This window comes from Lates calcarifer, linkage group LG11, assembly GCF_001640805.2.
Source record: "Lates calcarifer isolate ASB-BC8 linkage group LG11, TLL_Latcal_v3, whole genome shotgun sequence".
NCBI classification, from domain to species: Eukaryota; Metazoa; Chordata; class Actinopteri; family Centropomidae; genus Lates; species Lates calcarifer.
Window position 1 is genome coordinate 11,560,180 of NC_066843.1, and position 13,179 is coordinate 11,573,358.

The 13,179-nt window shown below is 40.0% G+C and overlaps 2 protein-coding genes across 2 annotated transcripts; one reads left to right on the plus strand and one right to left on the minus strand.

Moving 5' to 3' along the window:
• Positions 1-465: 465 nt before the first annotated feature.
• LOC108879744 (hydroxyacylglutathione hydrolase, mitochondrial) lies at positions 466-4,341 on the minus strand. Its single transcript, XM_018671141.2, has 9 exons — positions 4,174-4,341; positions 3,542-3,726; positions 2,320-2,384; positions 2,002-2,119; positions 1,806-1,914; positions 1,574-1,677; positions 1,316-1,417; positions 1,137-1,216; positions 466-1,050 (listed from the first exon to the last, which is right to left on the minus strand). The coding sequence occupies exons 1-9, from the start codon at positions 4,238-4,240 to the stop codon at positions 951-953; spliced, it is 930 nt and encodes a 309-aa protein (XP_018526657.2). The 5' UTR covers positions 4,241-4,341; the 3' UTR covers positions 466-950.
• Positions 4,342-4,433: 92 nt separating this feature from the next.
• On the plus strand, positions 4,434-5,664 carry fahd1 (fumarylacetoacetate hydrolase domain containing 1). Its single transcript, XM_018671162.2, has one exon. It carries the CDS (start codon positions 4,667-4,669, stop codon positions 5,324-5,326), a length of 660 nt encoding a protein of 219 aa, XP_018526678.1. The 5' UTR covers positions 4,434-4,666; the 3' UTR covers positions 5,327-5,664.
• The last annotated feature ends 7,515 nt before the right edge of the window (positions 5,665-13,179 follow it).

Sequence of the window (13,179 nt, forward strand, 5' to 3'; positions counted from 1 at the left end):
AACCGGAGCAGAGGTCTGATCCAGCTGAAGTAAAAACACAGTTCTGGTGCTGCAGGACCTTTAGCTCCACCTCAACCAGCTAAATTAAAATGCTACTGACATGTTCTTCTATGAATAGAACACTCTCTATGGGGCCATTCTGCAGCATGAGTACTTTTACTTTTGATACTTAGAGTACATTTTGAAAACTTATATTTCTTCTGACTTACAACAGATTTTATTTGCAGATTTGCTTTTCAAAGAACATCATGCAATATTCTCTAAGATTGTACTTGACATGCAAAACAGCATTCAGGTTCAGTATCTAACATTAGTGCTGAACACAATAGTAGGCAATGCTGTGCTCACAGACTGCTTTTAGACGGAGGAGGAAATGAAAAGTGCTCCAACTGCTGAATTCTACATAATAAACACCCAAACTAACAGCCTTCAAGCAAATATGAAAAGAAATGGCAGGAGGGAACATTCCAGGTCAGAATAAAACATTAATACCAATCTTTACAGACAAAGAAATTACTTTATCAATTTACAGAAATTTTACACATACTCCAACATTTGTTACTGAAGTGTTTCCCTGTCTTGTTAAAGGTTTTGAAAGTAGTTGTTTGTACATCAATAAATTACAACATAATACGAAATACACTCTAAAACTTCCATTTACAGATTAACAAAATTATTTCTCATTTAAAGCATTCAGTTAATGGCCATATATTCCTTTAAACTGTCACGCCAACATCGGTTAAACAAACCAAATACGATTAAAACAGTGACAGAAAAGTTTATAGCCATATTAGGGCTGGACATGGTGATTAAAAAAGCGTGTGCTTTGACAGAGAAAGAATGCTGCAGGTCTATTTCAAATGGCTTTGAAGATTAGTCGATTTTCTTTAGGATACTACTAACAGCTTGTAGTGTTGTAAGCAGTTAAGTCAGCATGAGTGCAGAGGCCTTCACTCCTTGGGCACCCGGAAGCCATCTTTTTCTTTCCGGAGACTTCTCATGGTTTCAATGGGGTCTGTCTGCTTTACATGATCTTGGACGGACTTCTCTCTGAATTAAACATTAAAAAAAAAAAAAAAAAAAAGTCAGTCAGGCAGCACTTTAAATGTAATTAGCTCTAAACAAGCTGTACATACTTTACTCTCATAAAGGGGTTAAATGTGAATTCATCTGCCAAAGTGGACGGAATAGTCGCTTCTCCATTGCTGCATTTCTCCTGCAGGAATACAAATACACACAGGCAGAGTTGTTACGGTTTAAGTGGTTGATCGGATCGAGGTAATAATTGCTTAGATGTGATGTGCCAATCGAATACCTTTGCCCACGCTAGCTTCTTCTGGATGACTTCATTGTCTGGCTCGACATGACGTGCAAATTTCAGATTGCTGACAGTGTACTCATGACCGCAGTAGACGCGCTTCAACACAAGTCAAGTATATTATCAGAATATTGCATTCTCAAAACCCCTGTTCAATCAATCAATTACTGTTATAATGACTCATGTCTTCAGTGTTACAGCTCAGTTCTGAGGGACCACTACCCATTTGAGGGGACTCAAAGTATATATATTTACTGTTTCAGGAGGCAGGCGTCCCAGAATTTCTATCAAGGCTTTGTACATCTGCTCTGCCGTGCCCTCGAAGAATTTACCACAGCCGGCCACAAACAGCGTGTCCCCTGCATGGGAAAAAAAACAAAAACAAAGGAGTGTCCTCAGGGAATTTAAGGTCACACATGACAGAGGGATGACTTGTTACACAAGCTGCATTAATACTGACTAGTCAAGCTTGACAGATTAAACATACCTGTAAAAACAGCTGGTGGCTCAGTGCTGTTCTCTTTTGTCACATAGTAGCAGATGTGACCGGTTGTGTGACACGGCGTAAACAGGCATTTGACGCTAAGCGATCCAAGCTGGAAAAGAATGGCAGCAGTGAAGAAAACATCATTCATCTGGGGCTTGAATCTGGATTGAAAGGATACATGATCGGATTGTCTTACTTTGAAATTGTGGGAATGAGAAACTTTCTTTGTAAGAGCATCAACTCTGTCATCTCCTCCATAGACTTTTAGCCCAGGCATTAGCTTCACCATCTTCTCATTTCCACTTGCGTGATCCCTAAGAAGAGAAAATGATCCGTGTGATCAGTGTAATGGTACTCCGCTTTGGTTCAGCAGAAGGGTAGTTTCCATGCAGGTATAATGGTTTCTTGGCATGGTGGCATTTAAGGCTGGTTATCTCAAGTGTTTGTAGAGTGCTAACTGTACACCTGTGTACTGGTAAAATAAAACTAAAATAAAATGTAACATGTGGCCTACCAGTGGTGATGAGTTGTCAGAATTGTTGTGAGTTTTACGCCATGTTTTCTAACAGCTTCCACAACCTGTAGAAAGGACAAATGCATCTTACTGAAGCATTGCTTAAATGTTTAATTTAATTCTAATTTTAATTTCCTTTTTTAGATTTGCATATAGTTTAGGTAGACAGTGTTTCCACAGGTAGAAGTAAGCCTGAGAAGCAACAGTTCATTGTCTGTTTAAAGAACAGCTGTGAAGACACTGATAAAGTCAAGCTGGCCCAGTCCCCAACAGCAGATGCCATAAGCAACCAAGGTCATAAAGACAGAGCCTCCAGGAGGAAGGAGTGAAGGAGTGGTCAGAACACAGTGGCTCTTCAGCTCTGGGACAGACTGTCTTCCCTTGGGAGTGTTGCATGAAATATGTAACTACATCATCACAGTTGCAGTGGAAGCAGTGCTGGAAAAAGTACTGGGATCATGTGCTTAAGTGTGGCAGCATGTAAAAATATATAATGCAAGACGAGTCAAGTACAGAAGTATTAACAGCAGAATGAACTTCAAGTGCAAGTACAGATGAGCCCCTTACATTGCTGTATCATTGTTTTTGTCAGCATTTTTGTCAGCTGAGGTTAGTTAGTTGGGTGATATGACTGAAACAATATAAATCTGTCAACTATCAAATATGATTTTTGAATCAATTTATAGGTGTAGGAAAGAAATTCTGATTCCCAAATCTGTTTTCAGTTTTGGGACCTTTTTTGTTCTAATCTTTGATTTTTGTTGAGATATTGGATTATTTGGACGTTTATTGAGATGAAACTATGTGAGAAGTGTGGAAGGAGAAATCACTGTCTTTGGAGTTGATAACAACTCACCTGAAATGTCAACCTGACTACACATTGCTTTTTATAAGACATCAGAAGCCAAAACAGTTGGAAACCACTGATTTAATATTTAACATTGTGTTGTATTTAAAAGCTTGATATGTTATCCATTGAAAAAAAATCTCCCTCTTAAAAGTAACTATTAACTAAAGCTGTCAAATAACAGTAGTGGAAACACTCAAGTAAAGTACAAGTATCTCAAAACTGTACTTGGGTACAGTACTTGAGTAGATCTACTTAGTTGCTTTCCACCACTGAGTAGCATAAAATGGAAAATTACTCATGTACAGGGACTTCAAAGCTGTGCATAAGTACCACACTTGAGTAAACATGACAGAGTAAAATATATGCACTGACCTTTATCGGCTCCACCGGGTCAACAATAGCTGCTTCTCTGGAGTCCGTATCAATCAGGAGGTACATGTAGTTGTCACTGAGTGCTGGGAGAAGTTCAATCCTCATGTTTGCTTGTTCCACCAGGGATGACTTCCTCACGGCGCTGTGAAGGAGAGCAGCTGCCTGGGCCTGGACTTCTACAGGTGCTGCATGAGAGGATATCAGTCAAAATGGGACAGATACCAGAGTCAGGCTGACACGAATACACTCTCAGCTGGTCTAATTTAACTCTTTGTGCTCTTACAGAAACAGCATGGTTGCATGACAAGCGCAGTTTTCCCTAAAACATGTTCATTTACACAGAAAATAACAGAGGCTGCATAAACACTTGATAAACAACGTTAGCTTAAATGCTATATGTAAAAAATGCGTTAAATTTTGACACCTAGCCGCCAAAGTATTGATGCGACTGTAACAGAGGAGATTATGTAAGAGACGTAAGATATTTGCTCATACGGGCCGACTGGGATCATCTCTCATCTCTCCTCCTCGACAAAACATAGACATGTAAACAACCCGTAAAAACCAAACATATACACATGCTAACATGCTGGATGTTTGCATGCTAACGTAGGAAAAGCATGCGGACGTACCTAATTTTAAGACTGTCGCAGCTCCGATAAGAGTGCAGGCACTCCCTGCTAGTGCCCTGAATAACATAACAACAGCATTTACTGCCTTATCACACTTCGTATAAACCAGAAAAGTTTGGTTCTGGCTCACTTCCGCCTCCGCCCCCTTTTCAACTCTGACCTCCCAGGCTCCACCAATCAAGTGTGGGGGAGTAGATCGTGAATAATAACTTAAACGCGTGGATAAAGTGGTTATTTCAGCAGTTTTTAAAGACGAATACATACGGTTGCGTCAGGGAAATGTGTGAGGGATTTTATTTTACATTTTGGCCCCGATAAACCTCGTAAAAACATCCGTATTATAGAGTTGTTTTGTATTTTGAGGTCGTGGTGTGTCCCTTCTGGTTTTCCGTAGGTAAATAATCTGGTTTCAGGATCCTGAGCGGTCGGTCAAAGTTTAGAGGAACAGGTACTGACTGCTTCAGAGCGGCTGTAACCTTCACATTTCTCCACAATGACAGCACGAAACATATCCCGGTTTTGGGAATGGGGGAGGAAGATTATTTGCGTGGGGAGAAACTATGCAGATCACGCCAAAGAGCTGAAAAATGCGATTCCTACAGAGCCTGTCCTGTTCCTGAAGCCCCCTTCTGCATATGTACGAGAGGGCTCCCCGATCCTGGTGCCCCTGTACACCAGCAACCTGCACCATGAGGTGGAGTTGGGGGTGGTGATCGGGAAAGGGGGCACGGCCATCCCTCAGTCCGATGCCATGGAGCACGTTGCGGGTTACGCTCTCTGCTTGGACATGACAGCCCGGGACATCCAGGACGAGTGCAAGTCCAAAGGTCTGCCCTGGACCCTGGCCAAAGCTTTCAACACCTCCTGCCCCGTCAGCGAGTTTATCCCCAGAGAGCGCATCCCCGACCCGGGTAACGTCAAGCTGTGGCTGAGGGTGAACGACCAGCTGCGGCAGAGCGGCTGCACCTCCCAAATGATTTTCTCCATCCCTTATCTCATCAGCTACATCAGCGACTTCATCACCCTGGAGGAAGGGGATCTCATCCTGACCGGGACCCCCAAAGGAGTATCTGCCGTGCAGGAGCATGACGAGCTGCAGGCTGGGATCGAGGACGTAGTTACTATGAGCTTCAGAGTTGACAGACAAGACTAGTAGTGAAAGCAAAAGACACGTGTGATGAAGCAAAAGAAATCCTCAGACTGATGAGAGGAAAGTGATTTTACTGGAAACTGGAATCTTAATTCTTTTAAACATCTTTTCAGTATCTGTGTGGATCAGCAGATGGCAGTGTGGGGCCATCAAGACCATATTTCTGATGAATTTAAAGCTGCCTTGTGTACAGTGTTTGTACAGTGTATTTGAATCTGTTTTACTTCATCTTTGCACTCAAACCAGGGATATGAAAATCATTCATCAACACACACTGTCACTGTCTTTGTGTAAGATTTCCAGTTGTGCAAGAAGCTTACTTAAATAAAAAAATGCAATAATTTGTAGAGAAATATTTACTTATGAAAGTCAAAGTTATTATTGGAGACAGAATGTCCCCTGGCAGTGTTGCATTACTGTGTATAATATTATTAGATCATCATTATTTCTCTGAATGCATTACAGTGTAAGTGGCATTATAATATTGTGGCTGAGCTTATTTTAGCACCTTTAAATGCTCTGTATACTGAGTTAAGTGCAGTGCTGGAAGAAGTACTGAGAACTTTTACAAAGTAAAAGTACTAGTAACTTATAAGAGAATATGGAAATACTCTGTTACAGGTTAAGAGGTCCTGCATTGAATTTACTTGATTAAAAGTACAAAAGTATCAAAAGCAGAAGCAGACATAGTCAAGAATAAGTCAGAATAATATATATTAAGTAACTGTATTCTTGCAGCTGGTGCACATGAGTCTAATTCTAACTACTTTGTAAATTGCTGGGGAATTTATTCTGTAATAATAATTTATTTGTTGATTGTGTTAACAATTAGAATCTGCAAATCTGCACAGAAGAAGAATCTGCACATTTCCCTGTACAGTAGAAGTATAAAGTAACATAATATGGAAATACTAAGGTAAAGCACAAGTACCTTGAACCTGAATTTAAGCAGAGTACTTAAGTAAATGTGTTTAGTTCACACACTAGAAACAAAAATGTTTAGTTACATTCCAGCCCTTGTTAAATACACAAAAAGTTATATATCCTTCTGAAATTCAGTGTAGGCGAGATTTAAAATCGTCTTGAATGGGATTGCTTAAGTACAACTACCTCAAAACTGTAGTTCAGTAGAGTTCTTAATTTGTACTTTTACTTAAGTCTGGTACAAACAATAGATTAGATAATAGAATAGATCTAGTTGAGTAGAATTAACATTAAATGCCTCATTAAAAACATAATAAATGACTAATGATAATTTTCAGTGACAATACAATGACACAGTGTAACACCCTGAGTCCTATCCAATATGCTTTATAATGATAATATTGATTTACAGGGAACATTTAAAAAGTGCCAATATCTCTGTCATTTGAACTTTTCACACTGAAGGCATGAACATACTTTTTCTAACTTGTATATTTCTGATGAAAGCAATCTCACACCGGATGATATTTCCCACAGTGCAGTCTGAATTTATGTGGTGTGTCCTTCCTTCAGAAGCTTAAAAAGTTAAATAGAGTTTATCCCGGATGAGTTCAAGTTGAGAAAATAGTGCGAGAGTTTAGAGGACTGATGGTTTGGCACTGGCTACCTGTGGTTCCTCTTAAATTTGGAACACATTATGCTGCTTGTCGGATTAGCCGAGATGTGTTTTCCACAGAAAGTTTGATGGGGTCGCGCTCAAACACCATGATGCAAACAACCATATTTTTATAACTGGAACACTGTGAACTATGTGAGCCCTTCAGAACACGCTATGTATAGTACACTCTAATAGGCTAAAAAAGACTCCCCTTGCCATTACCATTTAATAAAATGATATGACTTGTGTAAATTCCAGTGTAATTTTGACTTTCAGGCTATGTACCCTCACCATAACCACATTCTTCCTGGCCTGTTTAACATCTGTTCCAGGTTCAATTACAATTCTCCCACAGGCTTCTCTGTTTTCAGGATCAATCAGAGCCTCCATCAACCTGTCCCAGGCCAGTCTGCTGTAACCTGAGTCTGTGTACATCATCTTTCCACACCTGCAGGGCACGTTATCTCCAAGACTCACGCTACCCAAACCCTAGCCCTCAGGGCTTTCCAGGTTATATGTGTCCATCATTGGAGCAGTTATGACAGATTCAATTAGATTTGGGATCTGGGAAATGTAGTCATGGCCTGTTTTTTTTTTTTCCTCCCCATCGTGTTAGTATAGGGTTAGAGCAGCGCACTGTTTAGCATGTGCTTGCAGGTGTCGCCTTTTATGAGATATGAATCATACTGTTCATTGTCCCCGTGCGACTGAAGGTATTGCACCCTCACAGGTTTTAACAATGGCTTCAAAGCTTGAGCTCAGCCCTGGTTTAGCGTTCACCACATGAAGCGGTATGTTGTCATCAAGCAGGAGCCTGAGAAGATACATACAAGGCAGAGGGGATTACGTGGAGACCACAGTCTTCCGATCTAATGCAGACTCAGAATGATGTCACTCATGACATGAAATCAAGTCAGGTGGTAACTGGAGGGAATCACCTTGCAGACAAAGATGTACATGGACATGTACAGGACCAGACACCACAGGACACCCTCAGAGGTCCTGTGTCTGTTTTAGCAGCACCAGGGAGACCTACACAATATTATGCAAATGGTTTTAATGTTGTGGCTGCTCATTATATGTCAGCCCTCTAACCTTTTGCTCAATGTCAGGTGGGATCGGCCCCTTGTACTCCTCATCCCTTAAGGATAAAAGCTGTAGATAATGGATGGATGGATCCCCTGGCTTTCCCTCCAGTGAGTTCTGAGTGAAATGTCTCAACGACTCTTGAGTGGATCACTGTGAAATTTGGTACCTGTTGCCCTCAGGATGAATTGAGTCTGCTTGGTGATCCCTTAACTTTTAATCTGGTGTCATCATAGGGTGAAATTTTTATTTTGTCCAATACTTTGGTTTATGAAATACTTGCCAACACATCAGCCTCAGCTGTACTTAATGTTTATTTCTCGTGAAATTAGCAAATGTTAGCATGTTAAAATAGCTCACTTTATATCTGTTTATACACTATGTTAACATTTCTTTGATAGATGTGTACTGTAAGCCTCCAGAGCACCTAGAGATTGACATAATGCAAGACAATGAAAACACTTAACATTTGCTATGAAGGCGAAACATGCACATACAGACCAAAAGGGCCTGTACAATGACAAGAGGAGATACATGACCGTTATGAATATGAGGCTTGTTTTACACCGACCGTAACACACCACATGTGACATATCACCACAGACATGTTTAAACATCTCTTAATAGCCATCAGTCTATCAGTAGGTTTAGTGCAGAGGAATCTATCTTGCTGGAGGTGATTGGGTCAATCTCTCACATGGAAAATAACTTGAACATGAGTACAGGCTTGGACATGTATCGTATCCATGTTTCATATGGATCCTGAAGGGAAGTTCAATTGTGCTTTTGTAGAAAATGTATTTTTTTGTTGATGTTTTTTTTTTACATTGGAATTCAGTTAAGTCTGTCTTTATATGAAGAAACATGTAATTTCATTTGAAGTCACTTAAAAGAAACAAACACACAGCCTCTTTTTGATTCTAAAATGCACGAATGGAGCATCCTTAGATGACTGAAAGGCATATGAAAATTTGAAAAGATTTTGCACTGACGTTTTTTGGCAGATTAAAGCGCTGTCCTTTGACATTAAATTTATTGCAGAGGTCCAACATGTGAAAATGTTTTACAGCTTGGCACTGTGTGTGTGTGTGTGTGTGTGTGTGTGTGTGTGTGTGTGTATGAGTGTGTTCAGAAAATGACCATTTGCGATGCCTCACTTTGCGTGCTGCACTGTATGTCACGAGGCGGTGCTGTGGTGTGGCCATTCTTAGAAAGAAAGAAAAAAAAAAACACCAACACATGCAACCATTGGAGTTACTGAGTCAGAGAGGATGCATGTGACATATCACATCAAAAAGACATGCACTCACATGGCCAGGAAATTGATCTTATTTCATTTTTTTTGGAAAGGCAGAGGGGCCACTGCGTGTGTCTGTGCTGGATACGTCTTCCTCTCATGCATCCCAAATCACTGACAAGTTTTGACTGGTGCAAACAATTACAGTGAATTTAATTATTCAGTCTCTCCTACTGAATGAACAAGGGAGCGTTCAGGGATTAATAAAGCTACACAGCAAATAAAGAACCAATTTGTGATTTTTTTTATAAGCCAAACTGTGGGGCTGTAATTTATTCTCATGGACTAATGAATGGGGTCTTTGGCAAATGAAAAGAAACCATGCATGAAGGCCAGGTGCGAGCCTCTTTCATTCAGAGTGATTGACTACATGTAGTGTGTTAACGTTTTGTTTGAAGATGCAGGTGGAGAGCAAAGTGGGTAGTGTACTGTGGAACATAATGTAGGCTTAACAACTAAACGCAGCATTTGATTCAAGCATGCCTCTTCCATATTGCGTTTGAACGTTTCTCTACGGCAAATAAAAATGAATGCTCAAGTGTTACAAGTTTCCAGAAGAGTTGTATTTTACTTTTTATGGATGCAGTTTTACTTCATGTGTGTGAAAGGTTTCCGTCCATTTGGCAGCAGTGTCTCAGTTAGTACTTCATCGGCCAAGTGTAAACCTCGCTATAAACTGATTGTTCAAGTTTTCCAATAAAGCGGACCATAGCTGGGACGTTGTAGTCCTACAGAAGTATGTGCTGAAACGTGTCCAGAAAAACAATGTTATAAAATTCTATTGTAAAAGTTCTTAATCCCATATCCCCAAAAAGTTCCCCAATTTGTGTTGAGCCATTTGAAAATCTCTCAAACCCAAATTACTCTCTCATCAATTAAAGCTGGAGTCACAATTTAACAAGATGCTGTGAGGCCTAAACCGCAGAGAAGAGAGAAAATCCCCGAGCATTTCTTCCTTGAATCGAAGGAGACTGCGGTACGGGTGGAAAATGTGTGGAGTCCTCACTATGAACCGTCTTCATTTGTGGCTGCTCAATGGGGAAACCGTTTTTACACTCTAATCCTACTTTCTATCTGCTGTGTAGAAATCACCCCCTCTCTCTTTCAGCGCAGCCCTCCGAGTGGTTCATCCCTCCCTCCGAGTGTTTCTCATTAGTCTGACATGTGCCCATTATTCCCAAATAAGAGTCGCCACAAAAAGTATCCATCCCTCATCATGCCTAATCTCAAATAGTCACAGCGGCCCAGTAACTCAATCCACTTTGGGCGATTTTCACTCATGCAAACAAATCCACAGTGGTAGGAATTGATGGCATGCATTAAATTGTGGGCTCAAATCCTTGGAAGCTGCATGCCAGCCAGAGCTAAACAAATTACTGTCCCAATGAGAACAGAAGATTTGGAGTTTTACGGACCTGTAATTTATTGTCTTTGTCTTTCAGTTGTTTTGACAAATTGTAATCAAGAATATCCGGTATTCTTAGATACTCGCAGAAAAATATATTGTCTTTCTGTCATCTGGATTTGGCATGGATAGTGAGTCTGACATCTCTTTTTGGCTTTGGCTCAGTGTGAGAAGGAATTACCACAATCTTTATCCACAACAACTAATTTTCTGAGTTAAGAACAACACAACATGTTAAATATGACACTGGATAGCCAGTTTAGTAGTAATTATTGACGATATTACATCATATCATTCAGTGATACAGTGATTAATTACAGAGATTCATGTGATGTGTGAAAATCTTATTAACAATGCAGTCCTGTGGTTATCAAAGATCCCCTTCAGACATTTTAGACAAGTACTTTCCTTTGAATATATTTTTTTTTTGCAAAAAAAAAAGAGGTTTGATTACACAGTTAAAAATTATGTCTAATCCTTCTCCCTCATTAAAAAATCCAGAATCTATGATGAGAATACACTTTTTTTTTCTTTTTCTTTTTTTAATTTGGGAGGCTCGCCTCGACACAACACGTCTCCTACTTCATCAAAAAATCCATTCTCTCTGTATTTTACATACTGGACCATGATTGGCTATCAAACTGTGTGATGTCATAAAATCCTGCTTGTCCATTGGTACGTCTTCAAATCACATTTGAAGTGAGGACAGAGAGGTTTCCATCTTCAGCAGACAAATGAATGAAAATAGTTCTCTGGCATCAAACTCTACAGTAAATGTTTTCTCTGTCTAAGTGAAATAACAATAAGTAAAACATATTTTTGAGTGAAGGGGGACTTTAAGTTAACATGATACAGAATCACCTGCTTCGGGCAACACACTTTTTGTAATACTATAAAAGCCGTCTTTGAAATTTATATGTTGCTGAAAAACATTACTCAAAATGTTACTGAATTGTGGTTTTAGTCTTAAAACTCAAATACTATACTGGTATAGAACTGAATCCCATAATAATCCCATAATAATAATAATCCCATAGAGGACACTCCTTTTTTCAAGTTGTATTTCAAATGTCTGGAACAGTGACACTCCGTGTACTAATATCGTGAATTTTGGGTATTGCTGCACACCTAAAATATTGATGACAGAGCTGTAAAACATGACTAAATGCTGGTGGTGTCTTCAGATTCCTGTGGCCACCACAAGTGGAGGCTGGCTGTTCATGAGCTCATATGTGCAAATACACACCAGAGGCAATATTGTGTCAGGCTTGTTTGCTTAGATCACAGAGTTGAATGAAGTTTTAGTTTAGTAAATGCGCAACAGATCTTCATACATCTGCAAGTCTTGCTTTCATGACATGTATTATCAATCATTCCTCCATTTTTCTTGCCTTGTCTTTCATTCGCCTCAACTGGATTTCTCACATCATTACCAGTGTTTAGTGACAACTGTAGATTATGCCGATGTCCTGCTGTTGTAAGGAAAATGAATGACCGGGCTAGCCCTGAAATACTGATACTAACCTCTTTCCCAGATGGCAGAGTGGGAAATCAGTTATCTTTAATGCCTGCTGTTGGGCTGGCACAGCGAAAAGGCAGCTATCAATATGACTGGTAATACAGAGTAATAAAAATTGGCACAGATGAAGTGAGCCAAGCACGTTTAAATTTTAGTGAGGCCCACAAAAAACTAATGCCAGACATATAAAACAGAGGGGGGATGTGACAGAAATACTGACTGGAATTAGAAGAGGCAAGACGTATGGAGAGAGCCAAAGCACTGGGTGTATGTGCATGCAAAGTAGCACGAATCAATGAAGACACCAGCATGCTCAGGCAAGCAGCATGCTATTTTTTCACTCACAAACCACTGACATTTCTGCAAACAAAGCTCGATCTTAATCGATGTGATTGAATATTTTTGGTTTAATCATTGATTACAGGCACTGGTTAGGCATATTTCCATTCATTGTTGGAAGAACACGTGCAACTCAGTGTGTATTTCAGTTCTTAAGTGGGTTTCTTTTTTGGTAGTTCCACCAAAGCAGATGCTTTTTTTTCCTTCTTCCATACAGGATAGTGTACCATGAAAGAGAAGAGCTCTGCTGCTAATTCTGAGCCCAGAGAGGAAGGAGGGGGCTTTCTGGGTGAGCTGACATCTCTCATAATTAAAGGCCACAGCGCACGCAGGCCTCAAACTGTACATGTGGCCTCACTGTGTGGAAGTGGCGAGAGGAAATGCAGCGTGAGAGCAACTGTGGAGGGGAAGAAAAGAGACAGAGTGAGTGAGATTCCTCTATAGTGAAGGCAGGAGAGAAAACAAAGTCACAGCTTGGGATGGAGCTAAAGTTTAAAAGGAGCTACACATAATTATTTTTCTTAATGTTTTTTAATCACATTTTAACGTAATCTGATGTTGATAGGGGCAATTTTTCCAACAAAATGCATACTATGTATACTACATTTCTTATGCTCAAAATTAGCTT